This window comes from Propithecus coquereli, unplaced genomic scaffold, assembly GCF_000956105.1.
Source record: "Propithecus coquereli isolate 6110/MARCELLA unplaced genomic scaffold, Pcoq_1.0 Scaffold18, whole genome shotgun sequence".
Classification (NCBI taxonomy): Eukaryota; Metazoa; Chordata; class Mammalia; order Primates; family Indriidae; genus Propithecus; species Propithecus coquereli.
This window is the reverse complement of record NW_012142745.1, coordinates 8,733,755-8,758,772: the sequence shown is the minus strand read 5'-3', so window position 1 is coordinate 8,758,772 and position 25,018 is coordinate 8,733,755. Positions and strand designations below refer to the sequence as shown.

Sequence of the window (25,018 nt, the reverse complement as noted above, 5' to 3'; positions counted from 1 at the left end):
TGGTTCTCCGTGAGTAGCATTAAGTTGAGGGAATAAGTATACAATGGTATTTGTTCCCTAAGAAAGCCTCAGATTTAAAATTTGGGTTTGCATCCTCTTTTGTGGAGCAACATGAGGAACTGCACCAGCTGTTTTACCTTGTGGTTTAAAAAGAAAAACAAGTGTATTAGGGAATTCCTAAGCTGAACCACAGGAAAACTTGGGGTTGTGTCTATTCACATTAAAATTAAGATAAACTTCCAACTTGTTGTCATGCCAAAGGCGTTTTGTTCTGTACCTGCACATGCTTCCATGATTTTCTTCAGAGGCCCTTGAGTGTACATTAGTCCAACAAGAATCCCAGCCAGATGCCCGGCGAAGGAAGTCCTAGGAGGGAAGGAGACCCTTTGTGAGTGTTTGTTCTGCTGCTGATTAGAGACATTCTGTCTTCTCATTAGCCCAGTGCATGTCAATTAGTCACAGTCTGCAAGCTTTGTTCCACATCACGTTTTTTATGCTGAGCAGCATTTAACTCAGTCCAAAGAACAGCATTTCCTACCTTAAAAAAAAAGTACAGTGAATAACAACCAGCACTTGCTTAAAATGCAGCGCCCCTCCCTGACCAAGAGAAGTGGGTTGGCTTCTCCAGAGCGGTGGAAGCATTCTGTCAAGACAAGCCATTATATTGCTTCCAGTTTTTCTTTGTACCTCTTATCACAAAACATAAATGAAATCGGTTTTCTCTGTTCAGAACTAAATCTGGAATTGTCCAGCCATTGTGAGGGATGATGGCTATCTGTGCTCACAGGAGGGCCAACCGCTGCAGTTTTCTAACCCACTGACTTAGGGAGGCAGAGAGCAAATGAAAACTTAGCAAAGAGATTGAGGGACCCACATGCACCCCACAAAGTTGTCTTCATATGTATCTTTCAGTCACTCGGCAAAAAGAAACAAAAATGTAAACTTCACATTTGAAAGATGAGTTAGGGCATTAAATTGGTTCCACTCTTCTTAAACTAGCATCTAAGATTGTAGCGATTATGAAATTTATTTTCAAATGTACATTTCTACCCAAGTGGTAACACTCCTAGGGGGTCTGCGGTACTTGCAGGCTGGTTGTGGGGCTGGGGACTGCCCCGTGGAGTTCACTGGCTGAACAACCTCCCAGTCTGAGTTTAAGAAGTTACTGGAGATTCATTTTCTTGACAATCTCCACATTTTACCACACAGATGCGTCCGTATACAATGAGTTCTTCTCAAAGCACCTGACCTCAATTTCCAGCTGCCTGCCACCATCTAGGCACGTGTGCATGCACACAACGTCCATCTGCACCTTAAACCAGCCTTTTCTGGGGTCCCATGCCCATGTCCCCTTTGCCACGCCTCTCACACCTACCCCAGCCTTTCCATTCCTACCCCACAGCTATGCCTCTAGCCCTTACTGGTTCTTGCCTGAACTATTTGGAAAAGTCCAGCATGGGGCACAAGGTGAGCCCTAGATGCATATATGTTGAATGAGCAGAAGAATAAATGGAAGAAAATCATCCAGCTGGCTCCCTGCCGGACAGCTCTTGCTCTCCGAAGCATCCAACACACTGTTATCAGGTATCCTCCTGAGACAGGGGGCAAGGCACATCATTGGTCATTGCTATCCTGGGAAATCCACTGGCTCTCGCAGAACATTCTAGTATGCATTCAAGCCCTTCAAACACTCGGCTTTGCCCACCTCCTCCCTACTTCCTCATTGCCTGCAACACCCATTCCCACACACCACACGGTCAGATGTCCCAAATGCTCACAGGTGACCACAGGGCTAAGGCCAGCAGCACCTCTGTCATAAGAATCGTGCCCCAGTTGAAGTCACTCTTTCCTTCTACTGCCTTCCCTTGGAGCTGTTGCTTCTACCTCTACTACAGCATGCATCCAGTCTGCCAGGTGCAAAGTGTTTACACGTTTGCCTGTCTGCCTGTCTCTCTCTCTCTCTCTCTCTCTCTCTCTCTCACACACACACACACACACACACACACACACACACACACACAAATTCCCTGAGGGCAGCAATAGTATCTTATCTATATATCATGCAATATTAGAAGCTAAAAAAAAAAAAGTGAAGCAAATGAATACATTTCAACAGCCTAGAAGAGTGACCCCTCATTCCAGAAAAGGGGGGGGGGGACTGAAAGTTGTCAAGGAGCCTAATGTAAACTCCCAGAGCACAGTGGTTCTTGTGGGTTTTGCATATGTATCCCCAACACCTGGGACAGTGCCTGGCACATGAATGTATTGAATGAATGACTCAAGTGTGCCAGGATTGTTTCACCAAGAGCATCATAAGCAGGCGAGTTAAAACCACTCAATCTTCAACTCAGAGAGCTCACGGAGCCACGGTTGTGACAGAGCTGAGTCTGACATTCAGTAACCTACACAGAAGACTCGGAGTCAAACCCAAACTGCCAACTACAGCAGCAGCCTACAGGAACAAGGTCCTGAAACACCAAAGTAAGATGGTGCTGAGTAATTTTCATTGTCTCAGAGCTATGGAAAGACTTCTTGGCTCTCAGGAAATGAATAAACAGTGAGGACGGAACACTTGCAAAAGAGGGACAAACAGAAACCTCGTGGACAGAGTAACACTGCTGCTTGTTCCCATCAGCCGATTAAACGACACAATTGCTCAAACAAGCACCCACATACGTTCACACATGCCGAAAGCCACAGCGTGTACACATACACACCACACACACACACACACACACCATTTCCCCAGGAGAGCTATCATTTCCATCAAATGTATCTACTTCACAGTATGTGCAACCTGATAATAAAAATATGGGGTTGGACACTTGGTTTCTCATTTCCTGGGAAGAATAGCATGAACTATGTCTCTGTGTAAAGTATGCTTTACTTTAGCTTCCCCCCAACCCCACCAAAAAATTGTACATGAGGGACACATTCCAAGCCTCCCAGTGGTTGCCTAAAATCGTGGATAGCACCAAACCCTAGATAGACTGTTTCTTTGACGTGATAACCGAGATGGCTACTAAGTGACTCCCAGGCAGGGAGTGCGGATATACTGGACAAAGGGATGATTTACATCCCAGGCGGGACAGGGCAGGACCATGCGAGATTTTTCATCAAGTCACTCATAATGGTGTGCAATTTAAAACTTAGGAACTGCTTATTTCCAGAACTTTCCATTTAATATTTTTGGACTATAGTTAAACGCGGGTAACTGAAACCACCAAAAGTGAAACTGTGGCTAAGGGAGGAACTACTGTGCTCACTTTATTCTGTGATATGTTCAGGCTCAATAAACCCTACACCTAGTTCTAAAACAGGTAAAGAAAGGGGTGGATTGAGAGATAACAAAGAAGTGGCCAGGGTCTATTGTTTTAAAAAATAGTAACTGCAATTTAAATGAAAAGAATAAAAAAAAAATCAGTATTTTTGAAACTTTTAAAACCAAACTTCATGGTGAATCATACAGATATAGAATAACACGGAGGAAAATTTCAACCTAAAACCTCAACCTATTAGATAATTAGTCTTGAATCTCATTTACAATTTAGAGTATAATACAGTGAAATGAATTTCTTATCTCTCTAAATGGTTTTCAGAAGTTTGAGTTATAATCTAATTGCCTTAATATAATTGTGAATGACTAGGGAAAGAAGGCTGGCAGATCAAAGAACACATTGCGTCACCCTCCAACATTCAGCATTTTCTACGAAAGTTCCATCTCAAAACATTTAGCGGTTCTTTTTTAGTTAAGCTCTATAAAGGTGTTCTTCTTTAAAATAAAAATAAGATTATGATCTTATTCAATCAAAACTGAGAATCTCTCAACATTACACCAAAAAGGAGAGAATTCCACCAATGTAAAAGGAAATGTAACTCATTTGAAGAGGTATATTAACTTTCTCCACGTTGTTGGTAATCATTCGACAAATCACTTCCCTCTAAGTCCTGAGAGGGAAAATGGACCTGCAGAGGGTACAAGGATTGAACTGGGAGTGTGGCTCCCCAGACCTAAGATTTGGACAGTTTGTCTGACCCTACAGGGTGCTGCAGAGGCAGAAGGAGACCCTGGCTGGCCTTTAGGGGAAGAAAACATCTGAGTGTTCTGATCAGCGGCTGGGATCTACTTTCAAATGTAACAGCATTAAAAACAGATTTGTTGTTACGATCATAATTAAACATGCTAAACAAGTTTTGAAGTTTGTGGTCTCTGAGTAGGCCCATGGCTTCACTCTGTTCTCAGCTATACGTGGAAGCTGACATCCTAAGCAGCATTCGAGGAAAACCTTGCTTCTAGGGGCAACTTCCTCTTGATCTTACTAGGTTTTGGGCTAGGATTGAGGATTTAGTTAAAACTTGCCATCCTCTATCATAATTAAGAGTAATTCCTCAGGGACAAGACCACCACTGTATTCAACTGTATCCAAGACCACCCCAACTGCAGCAAATGGCCTGACACTAGCCCTCAATAAGTAACTACTGAATGAGTGGAAAAGTGGAATTTACTCATAAAATACCCATATCTAAAATAAAACAATCGTATTAAAAAAACACAAGTTACATTTGTATGTCTTCTTTGGAAAAATGTCTATTCACGTCCTTTTGCCTGGTTTTTAATTGGGTTACTTGTTTTATTGCTATTGAGTTGTATGAATTCTATATATATTTTGGACATTAGTCCTCGATTGGACATATGGTTTGCAGATATATTCTATTCTGTAGGTTGCCTTTTCATTCTGTTGTTCTCTTTGATACAAATGCGCAACAGGTAAAAAGCTGTTGAAAAGCTGCTCACCAGCACTAATCACCAGGGAAATGCATATCAAAACCACAATGAGCTATCACCTCACACCTGCAAGGATGACCATTATCAAAAAATTGAGTGATTTTAGTGTTGGCAAGAATGTGGATAAAAGAAAACCTGACTAGAGCATGGTACACTGTTGGTGGGAATTAAATTGGTACAGGCATTATGGAAAACTGTATGGAGTTTCCTCAAAAAATCAAAAAATAGAACGACCACATGATCCAGCAATTCCACTTCTGTGCATGTATCCAAAGGAAATTAGTATTTCAAAGAGAGATGAGCACTCCCACGTTCATTAGATCATTATTTGCAATAACCAAGATATGCAAACAACCTAAGTGTCCATCAACAAACGGATAAAGAAATGTGGTGTACACACACACATGCACATGCACATGTAATGGAATATTATTCAGCCTTAAAAATGAAAGAAATCCTGCCATTTCTTTCATCTATGGATGAACCTAGATGACATTGTCCTAAAAGAAATAAGCCAGACACAGAAAGACAAATACTGCATGATCTCACTTATATGTGGAATCTAAATAAGTCAAATTCATAGAAACAGAGTAAAACAGTGGCTGCCAGGGATGGGGGGAGGGGATTTTGGTCAAAAGGTACAAATTTTCAGTTATAAGATGCATAAATTCTGGATATCTGAAGTACAGCCTGGTGAGTAGAAGTTAATAATAATATGCTGTATTATATAAGCATATAATACTTATGCTTATTTCAAGTATATTTGAAGTTTGCTACAAGAGTAGATCTTAAGTGATCTTACCACAAAAAAAAAAAAAAGGTAACTACTTGAGGTTATGGATATGTTAATGAGCTTGACTGTGCCAATCATTTCACAATGTATATCAAAACATCACATTGTACACCTTTAATAAATACAATATTTATTTGTCAATGATATCTCAATAAAGCTGGGGGGGACACAAGTTACACGTTGTCACTGGTTAATAGTTGTTTTAGTTCAAGATTTCACTGGTAGAGATAATGATTAAACACAGCCCCCCACTTCCCACCCCCCACATATACTTGAATAATGTATTAAAAAAATATTAATACATGTTAAATTAACAACAAAAAAGCACTAAACCTATTATATCCTAAAATTGGTAACTTAGAAGCTTTATTTCTTCTGATAGCTCAATAGTGACTCTCTTTAGAAAAATCATAACAACTACAACAAAATATCCAAATATCCTGATGTCAAGATACAGTGACAGGGGCCAGGTACACTGCTGCTATGTGTAACCACACACACAGCAATGCACAATCAGAAAGACTACAATGAGAAGAAAAATAATTTGTCCAGGGTCACAATAGTCCCACAAGGTAATCAACAGAGCCAATATTCAAACTGGATCACTGACAGCAAGGTAAGTATCAATGCAATTTCATTTTAATAGGGAACAGTAACTTAATCCAGTAATATTTAAACTTGCTCAAGTTCTAAGCCCCTTTAAATGTCTGATGAGAGTCAAAAAGCCTGTCTGTATAAAAACTGTGCATTCACAAAATGTCACCTGTAATTTTAAGAAGTTCATAGATAGCTTGAACTCCAACGATGGGCCCCTTGTTAAAACCCTCGCCTGGGGTGAAAATAATTCATCACAAACTGAAGAATTTCAGACATCAGCACCAAGCCAATGCAGTTACATACTCAACTGGAAAAACATTTTGTTAGTACTCAAATCATAGCACAGAGGTGGCCATTTATCCCGATTAAGTTCATTAACATATTGTCCAAATTCTTTGTTGTGCCATTGCTTACCGTGTAACCTACTTGTGGGTTCAGTTTCCTTCTTGCTAAATTATAACTTTTAGTAATTCTTTCAGTTAATGTTTGAGAGTTAAAATTCTCCTAGTCTTTGTACGTCCTAAAAGGTCTTTATGTCAGCATCCCATTCTGATGATAGGTACAGGATCTGCGGCTGATGATAATAAAGGTTCTGTCGATTGGATAGTCATTCCCCTCTCCATAATCCATCTTTCTTCTAAGCTTTTAAGATTTTCTCTTCATTTTGGATATGCTATCATTATACCATAATCATTCTGGTTGTAGATTTGTTTTATTTACGCTGCTTGAGATTTGCTGTACTTTGCAATATGAGGTCGCGTGTGTTTTTATAATTCTGAAAGTCCTCAGCCATTATTTTTTGTCCTATGGACCTCTAGATATACAGTACTTGCATATTTCCCAACACGGAGTGGGAGCTCCACATATGTTTATAGAAAAAGATTTAAAATATATAACATGAAAAAGTTCAAAGCAAATCAATGTTGCTACACATTATTTGCAAGGGATAGTGATGGTGGAAAGGCAAATTGAGAGCAAAGCTAAGACTATTATTGTGGATTTCTGTTATTCAAACTATATGTAGATGCTGTTAACACCAACACACAGTGTTCTTTCCTGTCAAGTCAGGACAAATTGATCCTTACCCCTTTAAGAGGCTATTGTAAGGCTGAGTAAGTGGTTATGTAAAATGTTCCTGCTCTCATGTGCTACCATTAAAGAATCAAAAACTAGAGCTATAATTGAAAGCTGTGACAAGCTATAAAGGTCCTCCTCTATTAAATGGCAAATTCTTTCCACAGTTGAAGAGGCTGTCCTCTCAAGCGTAGCTCAGAAAGCAGAACATGTATAAATCTAGGACATAATCTCAAAGTGTGTGCAGAGCTAATGACCTCATTAAGGATGTAACTTGGAGACACACTGTGGGACAAGGTAAGGGAACAAGGTAAGGTAAGAGGTAGTCAGCTGGAAGTGGCCTATTGTACCTTCCACAACTTCCTCCTGTAAAAGCAGTTAATATCAGGTGGGGACTGAGCTGATCAGCAGCTCTGGGGTTTGGGGATCTTAATAAATGACCCCAGATTCACAGTACAGCAACAGGATGGGGTAAGAATTTTTCAGGTTTTTGAACATTAATGGCACTAGGAAAGATCTTGACAGGATTGCTTCTTCCCAAGGAAACTGTTTTTAAACGGTTGTCTGTCTTTGATGCTTTCTTCAACCACTATGCTAGCATGAGTCTTTGAAAATGACAATCTTGGAGGGCCTTGGTCCATATGCTCTCTTTCTTTACCATGTCTCCCCTGCTCCCCCACTCCCACCACCTTTGTCCTCAGAAGTAAAAACTAGCCACCTTCCAATATTATGTTCCCCAAGGCAGCTATACTGGCAGTGCAGCCTCTACTATCCATGATGGTTTATTAAACATGGTACCAACTGCAGACATCGGACTGGAAGGTGACCCCTACCACTTCCCTGAGGCTCGGACAAACATAACCTGGACAGAAATAAAGGTATTGCAAAGGTAGAAGCCTCTTTTACAAAAGAGCTTCAAAGATAATAGAGGATGCCTAGCAATTCCTTGGCTCTCAATTCCATGTCCCTATGCCTGACAACAAGACAAGTCCCTGAAGCAGACATTCATTCATTCATTCTTTCTTTCTTTCTTTCATCAAATATTTCCTATTACAGAAACAAGATAAACATGGTTACTGCACCTGGAGCTTGAATCTAGTGGGAGAGACAGAAAGACAGACACACACTAACTACAAATTGTGGTAGCAAGTCTTTCTTAAAGGTACCCATCCAGAGTAGTCTGGGATGGCTCCTCAAGGGGGTGCCATTTAAAGTGATGTGGCAGGATTTGGAGCTTCCATGCCCAGAGGTGGGGATGAGAGCTTCAGACAGGAAGAAGCACATATTTAACAGCTTGAGGCAGGGGAGAATTCAGTGTTTTTAAAACAGTGAAATAACTATTAGCTGGCTGGAGCATGGTGAGCAAGGAGTGTGGGCACGGGGTACTGTACGAGATAAATCTGGAAAGTCAGATCACTCAGGCCTTATGTGTCACAGTAAGGAATTTGAGCTGTTTTCTAAGTACAACAGAAGGCCACTGGAGAATTTTAAACAGGAGAATTTTTAAAAGTCATCAATTCTGCCTGCTGGAAGAACAGACTCCAGGAAAGTAAGAACGGCCAGTTTAAGCAGAAGAGCAGTAAGGAGACTAACGCAGTCCTGGTGAAAGATGACGGCAGCTTGGAAGAGGGTGGTGGCAGTGGACTACGGAAACATTAATGCCACTAGGGAAGATCCTGATAGGATTGCTTCCGGCAGGGAAGGGTGGTGGAGGGCAGCGGATGGATTTGGGATACACTCTGGAGGCAGAGATAAAAGGACTTGCCGATGGATTCAGCATAGGGGGTAAGGGGAAGGAAGAAATGTAGGCTTCTGGCTTGAGAAACTAAATAGATGACGAAACCATTTACCAAGATGCAGAAGATTGGGAAAAGAAAAGGCGAGGGACCATTCACGAGCTCAGCTTTGACGTGTTGGAGATGTCTTAAAGACACCTAAATGGAGATATCTAGTATTCAGTCGGCAGCTGGATAGCAAGCTGGAAGTTGAGAGGAAGAATGATTCAAAATATTGTTCCCATATTTCATGTTATTTGACTTCTAGAATATCTGTACACAATTATAATGTTATATCTTTATATACACAACATAGAACACATACATACACAAATATATATGGTACATATCTAAAAACAATATTGAAAGGAAATAGATAAAAATAGTAACAGATAACATGTATGGAGGGTAGCATTCCCCTTTCTATGTTCCAAACTACTTATAATAGTGTTTTAGTAATTATATTATTTTTAAAAAATACAAAGGGAAGAGAAACTAAGCAAGGCTCTCATTTATAAGAATATTATTTCCCTCACCCATGTGATGGATACTTCTAAATAGATTTGCTGTCGTAGGGGTAAGTTGTTAAGAACACTTTCCCCCACTTGGCACGTACAAGTGTTTCTCAATAGCACTCTAGATTAAAATCATGACCACTAGCTTTGTAATATTGCTAAATTTTTTCGAATCTGTGCTGGGATCCAAATCTCCTTCAAAAACAAAATGACAGGTTGTGCCAAATTAAATGAAAGCCATAGGTAAGCGAAATAACACACAAAATAAATGAAGGAGAATCTCTGTCAATGCCCTCAATTGGGCACGGAGGTTAAAGAGTCAGGGAAATCCTGCAAGGGAGGCTTGTGCTCTGTGAGGCAGCCTCGGGATAATCTAGAGAAGTGGTCAAGAGCACAGGTACTGGAGCTAGCCCGCTGGGGCTAACACCTTCAGAGTCAATGTGAACCTTCCGGAGCTCTCACTGTGCCAGTTCAGGCTTCTCCCTGGCTGAGGGAACCGTGCCCTGCTCCTGTCCATTTTCACCACCGTGACAGGCATGTCTGTTTAACACACAAAACTGACCCTAATCCAGAAGCCCTCTGGTAGCTCCCCAGTGTTTCCAGGATAAAATGCAAGCACGGCGTGTTAGGCTCTTCATGTGCTTCTGCCTGCCTCTCCAGCCTTCTCTCTCTCTCCGGCCAGTGCCCCAGTCCTACCCCAGCCCGAGCTCCAGCCCCTCACCAAAGCCACACTTCCGCCCTCAGGACTGTGCATGCACTGTTCTCTTTGCCCTCCGCTTCCCCCGCTACACCCTAATAAAACACCCTTCCCGATCACGCTGGGCTTCCTCTGGCTCCCGCAGTATCTTCTAGATCCTCTAGCATTCCGCCCTTTCCCTGTCTGTCCACTTGTCTGCCACTGCCTTCCCGCTTAATCCAGTGGCTTTAACCCCATCATACCCAACGCCCCCCTTATAACCTAAATATTTTGTAATGCTCCCTCTGTTTTCTTGCAACAAATTTATAAATAACACACCTTACACACATATTTTTAAAAACACAGACATGCACACTCACAACTCAACATAATGCCCTTAGCTATAAAAATAAGAAAAAATAAAAAGGCACAGAGTAAAATAATACGAATTACAAATGCTCAGGCACACCACCACCAGGAGACATATAAAGTAGTCCTTCACCTGCACCTATGTATGGAATCCTCATAAAAGTAGAATAAAAGTGGAAATAACAAATGCAGGCAGTTACAGATGGGTTTTTGTGACTCAAATACCACATGCAGGGGTCCGTCAGTGACGTGATTTTATGTGAGGTAAACAACTCTTGATTCCAAATAAAACAAGATTTTTCCTCAATTTACATTTAAAATTTAATTTACAATTTTTCTAGAAAAGTCGTTATATATTAAACCCATACTAAAAAAAAACTTTGTGTTTATATGAAAAGCATAACTAGGCTTGAGGCTCAGATAATCATAAACAGGTTTTTCACCTACATGAATGTCCTTTCAACAGAATGGGTGTGGGTGTGGGGGGACCATTCTTATTGTAGGGGACAGTCCTGCAAGCTGCAAGCTAGTACCTTTGGCCCCTGCACATCAAATGCCAGTAGTACCTCTGCTAACCATTATGATAACTAAAAACAACCCTGAAAACTTCCAAAATCCCCCCTGGGGACCAAACCACCTATCGCAGTGGAAAACCACTGGCTTAGTCCACAAAATATGTTTATTAAATGTTTGCTGAATTGATGACCTTTAATCATGAGCCTTCAAAAATATTTCTTTTCAAAGTACTTTTCATGTGACTACACTATGCACAAATTCCAAGGATTCCAAGTAAATCTACAACATATTGAACTGATATGCAAGAAAACTTCCCACCACAACTGAAATGCACATGGGGAGTTAGAATATTTGAAAGAGGCCGTAATCACTTCCACATTGCACTGTGGTAGAATAAATGCAACTTGGCACGTGAAAAACGCTCTGCCATCTGCTATTACTATAGATAAAAATATTTCTGGATTCCACATGAATGATTATTTGCACATCACCTCCAGAAAGTAAATACAAAATGAAAGAGAGGCTGGATTGTTTATAGCCTGATTTTAACATGTGCTACTGTTATGAAGCAAATAGATGTTCCTGCGAGCTCAGCCGTTTGGAGGTATCGTCAGAAGCAGTGCCGTAATTGGAAATTCTGTGGCCCAATGGTAGCTGCACTTTCTAAGGTTGCAGGAAGAGGAAGAGAATGACTTAGCTGATCTCCATTAATGGGAGTTCATCATATACATACATAAGGAAGAAAGGATGGCAGGAAACAGTCTCACTGGGAACTGTGGAAATGACTTCTATACTTTCCTTGTACATACCGTAACATGAATGAATGGGCTGCCCTTCCCATGTTCCAGTCTTGATCTGCTGGTTCTTAACCCTGGCTGCACTTTAGAATCCCTTAAAGAAGTTTTAAGTTACTGCTTGTTGGGGCCCACCCCCAGAAATTATGCAAAACTGCTCTGGGGTAGGACTTTGACATTGTTTTCTTTGTGTAGTTATTTTTTGGTTTTGTTGTGTTTAATTCCCCAGGTTATTCTAATGTGTTCAGGTTGAGGATCATTTAACTTAACCCAAAATTCTAGTGGTAAGATTTCAGCTGCCAAAAAGAAAAACATTTGGAGAGTAGGCAAGACTCTGTACCTCACAAATTACTGCATAGAGGTGGCATCTGTTTCCCTTCTTGGTAGTTGGTCTTACTCATTTTGTTCTACTATAATGCTGCATGAGATAAGTACAGCTTTGCAAAGGCATGCAAGGAAACAAGAACTTATTTCAAAAGATTTACAAGCTCTTTGGACTTATAAAAACCTGATAATTCAAGTCAGTGTATCCACATGTACAAAAAAGTCATATGCACACGGCCAAAGATGACAACGGTAAAAAGTTAAGGTAATCCCTGAATCCCTAAGGCCAACATCAAGATTGGGAAACAAAACTGGATCATATGGTTAGCCTATAATTTCAGAAAAAGTAAATTCTGCTATGGTTAAATCTGGTATGAATCAAAATTCTGACTATGAAAAATAGAAATGCCCCATTTACTACATGACTCAGAAACCTGCACATGCCATCAACATCACATACTGCTTCTGCAGCAGCTGTACTGGTATGTCCATAAGGCACAGTTAAATGTTAAAGAAGAGCACAGAACCATCAGCTGCAAAGGTCTAAAAACTGCCCATTCAGGCTGAATCTGTTTATGCAATGCAACCTCTTAGGCTGAACATCTGTGGACAAAAGCAACACCAGTGAAGCCACAAGACCCATACGGGCTCATCACAGAGCAGTGTCACAGTTAAAGAAACAAAGTCCCACCTCCAATGGAGACCCCAGGGGTGTAACAAGGAAGGGAGATGGCAGCTGAAGAACAGGTATGTGACCTACACTTGGCCAATCAGATACCCCTTTTATCTAATGCTGACAGTCTAGTGATGAGACGCCAGTGAAGTACTGACCAATGGCAACAAGAGTCCAGCCGGTTCTTACAGGTTTTTCTAGCACAGTTCTTTAGTATTCTCGACAATTCTAGGAGCTACATTATATCCTTCCAATAAGTCCTTTAGTGGTTAAGTTTGCCAGGGTTGATTTCTATGGTTTCCAACCAAGAATTCTACTGGTAGGATACAGATGCATATGCAGATGCCAAGGGGATAGTGACTCTGTTTTCTTTAGGATCGCTAGCATTACGATGTGAGGCAGGGGCTGCTGGTGGTCAACTCTGTCACCATGTGGAGAGAGCTTTTCTGAGAATGAAGCTGTGGCAGACAGATTTAACATGGCCCCTAGTGATCCTGATTCCTGATATTCACGTCTTTGGTAATCCCTTTGCTATGAGCATAGGTTGGACCCATGACTTGTTTCTAACCAACAGAATACAGCACATCACTGCTATGATTATGGGGCATAAGACTGTAATTTCCTCCATGCTTGCAGACTGTTCTCTGCTGGCTCTGATGAAGGAAGCTGCCATATTGTGAGTTGCCCTAGGGAGAGATTCAAGTAGCAAGGAACTGAGGGCAGCCTCCCGCTGAGAGAGAGGCCTTTAGGCCAACAACCCACAGGAACTGAATTCTTCCAACAACCACAGGAGCTGGAAGCAGATCCTTCCCCAGTTAAGCCTTCAGATGAGACTTCAGTGCTGACTGACACCTCTGTTGCAGCCTTGTGAGGGAGGGTGCCTGAAGCCATAGACCCAGGTAAGTCATGTCTAGACTCCTGATCTACTAGCCACTGTGAGAGAATAAATGTGTGTTGTTTTAAGCTATTGGGTTTGAGACAATCTGTTACCTTGCAATCAATAACTAATACAGAAGTGAAAACAAGCCTGGTAGAAACAGAATCCTGATGACATTGTTTGAGCCCCTGAATCTCATGACATCTAAATTTCCTGGAAGCCTGAAGTGCATCACTGGAAATTTTAATCATGTAAGCCAATAGACATCCTTTTCTTTAATCTAGTTCATGTGGTTGGGCTTTCTATAAATTGTAACTGAAAGAATCCTGACCAAAGTGACAAAAGATGACAGAGGCTTTATAGTATCAGCAGGCCTCAGAGCCTCAAAGAGAATTCTGTTATACAGTATATTTCAGCTTCAGTGTTGGCTAAGACTACAGGTGCAATGGAGGACTTGATGATTATAGTAAGAGTCAAAAAGACTGTTACCACATTGAAGAAATACTAACCCAGATGATCGTGTTATTGAATTAATTCCCAGAACCTATACCCTTGTATGAAATACACCTCCATTCTTCATGAGATAACAAAATTAATATTACAAGAATTAAAAGAGATTACATATAAAAGTATCCTGTATAATACCTGACACATTGCAGGTGTTAAACAAAACGTGAGTCCAAATTCAAACACCTCATTTTTTTTTAAACAAAAATACTATTTTTAAGTACTCATTTATTATCTCTATTAAAGAGCTCTTTGAAATCCATAGATATTTTATTCAGTAAGCTGTTAGCAAATACTTTCAAGGGGATTACATGGTTTACATAGTCCTGGAAGATTCTGATACGCTCTGACTGGCTTGAACTTTATCAGACACTCTATTTGTACCTACAGGTGACAACTCAGGGACACCGAAGTGGTAGCAGCCTTCCCATCAGCCAGACACTGATTTCTACATTTTTCCTGTGTTGTTTTCAATCCTCCCAACAAGTCCATGACATAGGTACTGCTACTGGTCCCATTTCACAGATGAGGAACTGACACTTAGAAAAATAATTGAACTAAGGGCCCGGGGCTACGAAGTGGGGGACCAGGGGGCAGTGGGAGTAACACTCAGTAAGGGTGTGTTGAAAGGAGAATTCAGTAATGAATCCATCCTCAGTACTCCCTCCCCGATGTATACACCTTCTGCTGGCCTTTGCTCAGCTTCTGTGCCTCTGGAAAAGTAAATTAGAATTTATAATCTGTAATGAGGAACATGAGAATAACCAAAAGTATGACTAGAAGCCATATAATTGTTCATGTAACACAACTCTAATCACACAATGGATCATGCTGTGACCTACAAAACATCTCCAGAAACTGAAATCATCTACCCTGATTTCTAATTTGATTTCTCAACAAAATTTTTCAAAAAAAATACATGCCTTCTTCAAGTCTACTAAAAGATTTGTTTCACCAGGTGGTTTAATCTCTTTTATCATTTTCTACAATCTTTTGCTGCCCTCTCCCCATCCGATCCTTGTTTTACTGTCGATTTTTAGCTCAACCTTAAGAAAACTCAATTATAACTAACATGTAAAAATCTATGAATTCAGATCAAAAGGGGACCTTGAGCCATCATTAAAAATAAAGACCTCTGAGGAAGATCTTGGAATAATGTGGAGCACATAAAAAAACACCTCTTTCATTAATTGGACAGCCCAGCCGGATGGGTGACAGCAACTCTGACAACTCCTTTCAGACTGAATAAGCAGGACAAGTCAGTTCTGCGGCACATGAAATACTACTACAAACAATGTGCATTAAACAGTATATAATCAGCATGCCCAAGACATTTGATAGCAATCATATGCAGAGTACTCAGAGAGACACTGGAGTAGAATTTATGAATTTTAAATGAACTTTTACAGTTTCTTAGGGCAAATCTTTAAAATTACTGCTGCAATGCAAAAAGCTTTCAACTTAATGTTCTAAGACAGGTGTTTTCACCCTTTCTGTGTCTAACTACAACCCTCTCTGTGGCTGCAACTTCAGTCATTTCCCAATCCCTGCAAGCACACCTTAAATCTTTTGCCTTGAAAGTTATTTAATTCCTAACTTGGAGATTCTCAGATTAGAGATTTGATAACTCCTGAAATGAATAATACCATTATCGTTCATGCAAAACACCTGAGGAAAACAAAACCAAAATAGTCATAATAATAATGATGATAAATGAGAAAATTTTTCTGCTTTTAGAAAAACCACAGTTCCTTACTACCCTTTAGCAGAAGGAAGAAATGTATACACTACTATGCATTCCGCCTAGCCTTTTCACAAAAAACAAATTTTCCTTTCTCACACCTTTAAAAAAAGAAACTGGGGACAGGAAGATCAGGAGAAAGATGAGAATCATGACTAAGGAGTCAATAAAAAATGTGGCTAAGACTCAATAATCTTTTTTTACTCCCAATTAGACTCAGACTATTTTCTAGGCATCACTGTTGGACTTTTTATTCTTTTTGTTTTTGACTAATATTATTAAAATCTAATTTTCTTTTTAAAAGAAAAGCAGGCGGGTCACTTCCCAGCACTTTGGGAGGCTGAAGCAGGAGGATCGCTTGAGCCCAGGAGTTCAAGGCTGCAGTGAACTATGAATCCCACCACTGTACTCCAGCCTGGGTGACAGACGAAGACCCTGTCTCAAAAAAACAGAAAGAAAGAAAGAAAGAAGAGGGAAAAAAAGAAAACCTCACTGAGATTTCATGACCCAAACAGTATTTAATATAGAATATCTTAGAAGTCACTGAGTTTCTCTAATATGTTCTAACTGCTGTATCACTATGGCATCCAAAGCTGTATATTTTATTCAAGGAGTTCTTACCCAGGGAACACTCAATTATAGTGACAGTTTTTTGAGGGCTCATGGTTCTGTAATTTTTCAGGGAGGGAATTTTTAATATTCCACCAACACTTCTCACCAACTAAGTGGCTGGATGGGAAAGCACTGAGAAATCTCACACTCACTTGAAGTAAGTAAGTAGTAAGTAAGTAGACTTCGTCCATGTCTACTCTGTCCTCACTTCCAATTCAGCGGCACCCAGGTTGGAAGAAAAGGGAAGGAGGCCACCATGAGCTGGCCATCAAGTCAAATAAATCAGACAAGACTTCTAATAGAAACATACTTCACCATCAGTATACACGTAATATCTGTGTTGAAATGACTTTAAGGCAATTACTTAGTGGAAAAATGCTAAAACAACATTAATAACAGCAAATTTCCATCAACACTAAACTAGTTATTAGTAAAAAGATGGATCGGAGACTATTCATTTTTAATTCATAGACTCTACTTGTATATTCAATACAAAAGAGCACTGCAAGTTTATAAAGTCATTTTTCTGCCGCCTGCATAGTACTGAATTATTTAAAACTCATTTGAAACACACACACACACCTGACAGTTTTTAAAATGCTATTTGACAAGAGCATTTTCAACATCTATAAAAATATGTGCTAGAAAAGCAGATTCTGTACACACTGTCTTTCATTAGCAAGTCCTGAAGTATTTTTACCCATTGGTGTATCACACTTCACAAAATTGCTTGAGAGAAACAGGAGAAAATGTGACCTTCTGTTCAGAGTTCCAATTATGGTATATATCACACAGTGAATTTACACCATCCTCTAAGTAAATTAACCGGTTCATCAAAATCTGCACAATGTCAGTTACACTGAGGAACTCTCAGTCAAAAATTACAGGATCATAAGCTCTCAACAAAATGACACTCTAATTGAGTTCTCTGGGTAAGAGCTCTTTGAACAAAATCGACAACTTCAAATACAATAGTGATACAGCAGTTAGAACACACTAGAGAAGCTCAAAGACTTTTAAAAAATTATATATCAAGCAGTGTTTGGATCATAAAATCTCAATGAGGTTTAAAAAATTAGGTTTTAATAATATTACTTGAAAACGTAAAAAAAAAAAAAATCCAAACCAATAATGATTCTTCTAAAAGTCTTAAAACAGGAAAAGTTATTCCCTCACAAAATATACATCATTCTCTAAGTTGATCTAGCTTCCTCTGTATCTATGGCTATATCTCCTTTGTCAAATCTACTGTTTTAAGTTTTCTTTCTAATTTTCTTAATTAAACCTGTCACAGGCCTGTCTACTTGGTTTGTTTTTTCAAAGATACACCTCTTCATTTATCAAGTCTATCATTTTTTCCTTTCAGTTTATTAAATTTTGCGTTTATCAATATCAGTTTCATCTTCCTCTAATCTTTTATTTATTTGTTCCTTATCTAGCTTCTTAAAGATAGAGATTATTTACGTTTAAAACTTTCTTGCTGTATAATAAAAAGCACTTGAGTTTTCCAAAGCCCGCAGGTTTGATATATAGTGTTCTCACCGTTTATTTCTAAAGTCTTTTTTCTAATTCCTCTTAATTAGGGAGTTACTTAAATTTCGAAGTGATCTGACTGTTGGTATCAGTTTACCTTTTGTCATGTGCAGGTTTTTAAAATCCATTATTATTAACTGTGAGCAGAGGATATGCCCTATAAAATTTCTGTATTTATAGAGATGACTGAAGCTGCCTTTGTAGCCTAATCTTGTGGTCTCTGCAGGAGGCAAGGGAGGGCCCATGGGACGTGCCCTGCACAACACTGGGAGGGGCTTCACCTGTCCTGCTCCCGTTGTTTAGATGTGGGTTTTCAAGTCTTCTAAATGCTCAGTTTTCCCTTTTCCTGTTTGAATTGCAGACTTTTCCTTCAGCTCTGCTCTCAGATTTTGGATCTGACATCTCTCCTTACTGTCCACTCTAGACTTCTGGACTTGGGTCACCAACTCAGCCATCTACACTCTGCTTTTTATCTTTGCCTGGGCCAGCCACCCCAAACTCTGGCTTTATTCAACAAACATTTATTAAGTAACCACGATGCACCAGCCATGATGTAAGCAGAGAACAATATCTCTGCCCTCTGGAACTTGGAAGGGACAGGACAAATAAGCTAAGATTAGTGAAAATACATTACTAGAGGTGTCTCCCTTATCCACTGCTTCACTTTCCACAGTTTCAGTCATACATGGTCAACCGTGGCCCAAAAATATTAAATGGAAAGTTCCAGAAATAAACAATTCATAACTTTTAAATTGCACAGTGTTCTGAGTAGCATGATGAAATGTTGCATCATCCCGCTCTGTCCCTCTCTGTCCCACTGGGGACATGAATGATCCTTTTGTCCACTGGATCCACACTATATATGCTACCGGCCATCTCAGTTACCAGATCAAAAAAACATGGCATATATTGGATTCGGTACCATCTACAGTTTCAAACAACCACTGGGAGTCAAACATATCCCCTACAGATAAGGGAGGATTACTGTATATATTTATATCTTAATAACTCAATTTTTCCACTAGATATAATATGCTGTGTAGAGAATCTGGGGAAAAAAACTAAAGTTTAAAGAGAAAAATTATAAATAATGCCCATAATTCCACAACCTTGAGTTAACCATTATTAATATTTCGTGTGTCTCTCTAGTCTTTTTTGTATGACTTTTTCTTTTGAAAAAAAAATTGAAATTACATTATATGTAATACTTTGTATTCTACTTTCTACCTTTGTTTTTATCATGAGTATTTTCCTATCCCATTAAGATAATCTCTGACAATACCATTTTAATGGCTGTATAATATTCTATCACATCATGATTTACTGAATCATTTACTATTAGAACATTTCAATGGTTCCACATTTTCCAATACATCATGTCAATAAATATGCTTATATCAATATTTTTCTGTATTTCTGTTATTTATAATTTGGACAGAGTCTTGTAAAGGTAATTCCTTTCAAAAGGTATAAACCTTTTTACAGATCTTGATATTTATATTCAAATTACTTTCCAGAAAGTTTGTACCAATGGAAAGATCCATCAAAAGTTTATGTAAACACTCATTTCACCAAACCCTCAAACAGTGATAATTTTTAATCTTGCTCATTTAATGAGCAAAATAGATTATTTTAATTTTCCCATAATTAATAATGAGTTTTTATGTTATACATTTGTTAGCCACTGATATTTTTCTATAAATTGTTTATTGATAGCTTTTGCCAGTTTGTCTGTCAGTATTTTTCTTACAATTACTATTGTTCATCACAAAAATGTAATCCTTTTTTTCTAATTCATTTCTAATTTTTTGTCCTTTATTTTAATTTATATCTGGACCTGACAAAAAAGTTTGTTACTTTTGTCTTTAAGATTATGTTTCCTTGTTTTAATGCTTAGAAATTTAAATTTCCCTTACATCTTCTTAGATATTTTTCAGATTTTATTATATATTCTAAGCATCAGAAATTTGTTTTAAGAGTATAGTGAGATGAAGCTCTAACTTCAGTTTCTTCCAAATGGTTAAAAATTCTTCAAGCATCATTTGTAAGTAACCCTTATTTTCCCTACTGATTTTTGATGTTATCTTTATCATGTTTGTGGCCTATTATGTCCTAAAAAGATGTGTGTCTTAGAATCAAGAAACTATGGTAATATAGTAGTGACATATATTGCTAGAAATAAAACTTGTTATTTATTTGACCTGTGTATTATAAATGACTACAAAATTAAAATGCTCTCCTCTTGAATTCAGGGGGGAACAATGTCCATTGAAAGAGAGATAAATTAGAATCAAATTATTTTATTTCTCATATAAGCTAATGAGAAGCCAACTTTAAATGAAAGGAACATTTATGCAATCTGCAGCCTGTTCTCAGCTGGTTATCACAGAATAATTGATGTACTAATGATTTCAATTCATAGCACCAACTGTCTTCATTTTGCATAATTTGAACCAAACCTGAATGTAAATGGAAAACAGTACTCTTGCCTATTTAACTCCCATGACTTTTAACTAAAAATCACTTAATACTGCAGAAGAGGAAGGGGAAATTAGCAAATATAAAAAATTCTCTATTTTAAAACATTCTTCCTTATACTGAAATGGGAAGAATTAAGTAAACACATCAGAAATCTCTAGAGATGTGATTTATCATCTTATTAGTTGAGAGTGAATATTTAATTGTATAACATTTATCTCCAATAGTGTCTCCTAAAAAAATTTCCAAATAGGCCAAAGTGTACATTCTAAATACTCCAAAGGGAAATAAATGTGCTTTATAGGCTTTCATTATTTTTTAATGAAAAAATATTAGTAAGAAAAAAATCAAGTCAAAATAATTGCTACATTTGCAATTAACTTTTCATATTAAAGAAAACCCACCCTTTTTCTATAAAACACATTACACAGGGCTCTTCTATTTAATTAATTTATTGACAGCACCTACTAACCCAGGACATAGGGCTTTTCTTCAATTTTTAAGAATTTTACCTTTTAAAAATAACCCCCAGTCATCATTATCTGAGACATCCAACACAGGACACCCAAGTCTTGCACCTGTCACTAAGTCACCAAAATTGATCATTAACAAGCCTAGTTAGTTAAGTACAGATTAGGTAGGTGTTATCATCCACACACCCACAATTATATCACAGTATGATGGCTAATTAGTTTCAACCTGGGTAGTGAACCTTATTCCAGACAACTCTGTGTTCAACTGGAAAAACAGCTGCTTCCTTGTTTCTACCTACTGCTCTTCTCTGTTTTTCTGAGCTGGCCAACTGGGTAAAACAGATGCAAAACAAGGTCTGAGTAATTTACAGACGGCAGGAGCCTTCCCTGGCTAGTGTGCTCTGGTTGGTATGGAAATTTCTCATATCCATGGGGTTTAATTCCACCTCGGTATAAGACATGTACACTTTCAAATGGAACCACACCAGGCCTGAACAATTACAGAAGACAATATGTGTTCATGCACCTAAATTAAAACTTGCTTAGAAATAATGCCATGTGGCTAACAGAACACGGCTTCTGAACCACGTGAGGGTAAATGAGAGTTAATGTTCATACACATAAACATTTAGTAACTCTCCATTAAAAATTTTAAAAAGCCAACTGTCACAGCCAAGAGGAGCTGCTATGGACTGAACTGTGTCCTACAAAAATTTGTATGTTGAAGCCCTAACTCCCGATGTGATGGTATTGAAGATGGGGCCTTTGGGAGATAACGAGGTTTAGATGAGGTAAGGAGGAGGTGGCCCTCATGATGAGATTAGTGCCCTTATAAGAAGGGACACCAGAGAGCTTGTGCCCTGTGAGGACACAGTAAGAAGGTGGCCAGGAAGAGAGGCCAAAGATCAACCATGCTGGCACCTTGATCTCAGACTTCCAGCCTCCAGAGCTGTGAGAAATAAATTTCTTTTGTTTCAGCCACACAGTCTACGGTATCTGTCACAGCAGCCCAAGCTAAGACAGGAACCTAAGAAGAATGAGGACTAAACGTTATCCTGGCTGGGGTCATGGAAAAGAAAAAGGAAATTAGGTAAAAATTAGGGAAATCTGCATAATGTATGGACTTTAGAAAATAATGACATATAAATATTGGTTCATTGACTATAAAAAAAGTATCATACTAATGTTAAGATGTTAATAATAGGTAAAATTGGGTGTGGGGTATATGGGAGCTTTTGGTACAGCTTTCTTTATAATTTTTTCTGTAAATCTAAAGCAATTCTAAAAAATAAAATTTACTTAAATAACATAAATAAAGTCTATGTCTTTGATGCCCCCCCAAAACTACACATCATATTATTTCTTCATTTTTACTCTCTAAGCTATGGTTTAGAATAAACCTTTATCCATTAATATCAGCAAAAAAGAAATTTCTCATAAGTATTGTCTAAGTTATTGCTTATAGAACCTAAAATTATACTATGTAGCTAAGGCCTGTTAGTATATATGATCTAATAAGAACCACTTGGTATTTATTGTCATCGCTCATTAACAATGAATAATCACAGCTTCTTGAAAATACATAGGGGGCACAAACTGAAAAATCACAGACAAGGAAATACAACTGAATAAAAAGGAAATGAAAAAGTCTCCCATTTCACTAATAAAAGCATTGTAAGTACCAGCAGTGGAAAAATTTGTGTTATGTATCAAACTTCAAAAAAACTTAAAGAGAATATTCAGGCTGGCCAAGAAGTAGGGAAGGGAGCACTTTCCTATGCTGCTGGTGGACTATAAACCAGAATAAACTTACAGAAAGCAAGTTGATAATATGTATGAAGAGTCATAAAAATAGTTCAAACCTTTAATGTTTTCCTAGACTCTACTCCAAGGGCATTCAGACTTGGAAGCCAAGACTTGCAAATAATGCTCTGACAGACATTCCCACTTATAATCTGAATGATCACGTAGTAAAATTAGTATGTAAAATTAGCAAATCAGAGACTACATTAGTAGAAATCATTATGCAATCATTAAAAATAAGGCTTCTGAAGACCTGTGCTTATAACATGTTAAATGAAAAAATAGAAAACAGAATTGTATACAAGGGTAGGGATATGTGAGAGCACAATACTATTATAATAGTAATTTTCTCTAGGTAAGAGACTGGCAATTTTTTTTTTCATCCTACATTTATATTTATTCAATTTTTCTGCAATGAATATGTCATTCTTTCAACAGAGCTGGGAAACCAGGTTATCTTTTCAGTTTTAATTGTTCATGTAAACTGAACCCATTTTTAAAAGAAATTGTTATACTGGATATTTTAAAAAAGAATAACTAAAGAAAACTCAGTAGTCAGTCAGATAAAATTATCTTGTCTGTTCTTAATTCACTTCCTGTGAGCTCTAAGTTCTTCCTACTGTGGTCAGGGAATGGGCAGATCACTCTGTCCAGCTGTTCAGGACAGGGCTAGGTCTTCTCTCTCTCCACAACCTTGGACTCTAGAGCCAGAGAGATGATTCACGCACGCCCTTTCCCTCAAAGAGTTCCAGCTGTAGTGGGAGGGGAAGCCCCCTGCCTCAGTTTCTCATTCTCATCTCTTAAACTCTAACTCAAGGGAATCATTGTTTTGGGTTAAGTATTGCTCTCACCTTGAGTTCTGTTCAACTATAATCCCTGCTGGGAGGCAGGAAAAATGAACTAACTCTTTGATATGACTCAAATAACCTTCCTTTATGGGAGGCTGTGAAGAGGAAAGGGAGGAAATATATAAATGGACATCCAAGGAATGCAGAAGAATGATTTCCCCTACTTCACAAATCTGCTTGGGATAGTTCAGGAATGTTGATTTAAACTGAACTCTAACAGGCTGGGAAAATATGTTTCCATGAAAGAAAACAGAGGGTATCATTCTATATACATTTGTCATCCAAGCTTAGAAAAATGCAACAGTCCCAGTAGACACACAGACAAAAGATGTTATCCTACAACACAAACAGACAACCATGTTTTCAGAAGAGGCTCACCCTGGACAATAAACAAATGTGTATATACACGCACAGGCCAGTCTCTGCTAAAATTGACAAAATGACATCACAAATTGGCATAACTTCTTGAAAAACAGCTTAAGCCATCCTTACAAAACCTAAATCCCAGAGAGCAGCCTTCTCTCCTCTCAAGAACTGCCACAGACACTGACCAAACCCTGAGAATATCAGAATTCCTTCTTGAGCTGTCATCCATCAGGACATTTTTGTTAAAGGAGCTTTCTCCCCGAATAATGATAAATTTGGGTATCTCTGGATTTACATATTCGTTATTTGCTTGTTTATACAAACTCCCAATGTATATTGTGACTCTACATCCACTGGTTTTTATTTTCTACCGAGGTGTCAGAAATACTTTTACATTTCAAAAAGTTTAGGAAAGAATGTTATATTTGCACTTGGGAAAATGTATTAATTAACTTTTATACCTCATTGCCTCCTTTGCTCTAGATAACCCTTTCTTCTTGTATTTTCAAAGGGTTTTATTAATAACTTTGTTTATAACTGAACAACTGTTATTAGCTTTTCTGGTTTACATGAAGTCTAAATCTGTTAGCACACATTTCTGTATACAGACAACTATCATGAGAACTGGCACAGTCATTAGTAAGCCTTGTGAACAAATAGTACTTGTTCTAATGAAAGACAAAAATTGGTAGAAATCTGTGATCACAGCCTGTTCTCGCTGCCACCAAAGTCCTGACAATCTAATTCTCTCTTCCACTGAAGGCAGTAAGTGATGCTGATCCTACACACATATTTAACTCTAGATTAAGCAACTAGTAGCTGCTGTAAAGCAACACGTGTCAAAATTTTTGTGCTGTGTCCTATATAAAAACTCATTTTAGGCCGGGC

The 25,018-nt window shown here is 38.5% G+C and overlaps 1 protein-coding gene across 2 annotated transcripts in view; it reads right to left on the bottom strand.

Annotated features, from left to right (window-relative positions):
- RHBDD1 (rhomboid domain containing 1) overlaps window positions 1-25,018 on the bottom strand; it is a 113,560-nt gene that overhangs the window by 82,490 nt on the left and 6,052 nt on the right. For both annotated transcript variants that reach the window (XM_012642602.1, XM_012642601.1), the window contains exon 3: window positions 278-366. In XM_012642602.1, coding sequence (XP_012498056.1) covers window positions 278-366 — 89 coding nt within the window. The remainder of the gene's footprint in view (window positions 1-277; window positions 367-25,018) is intronic.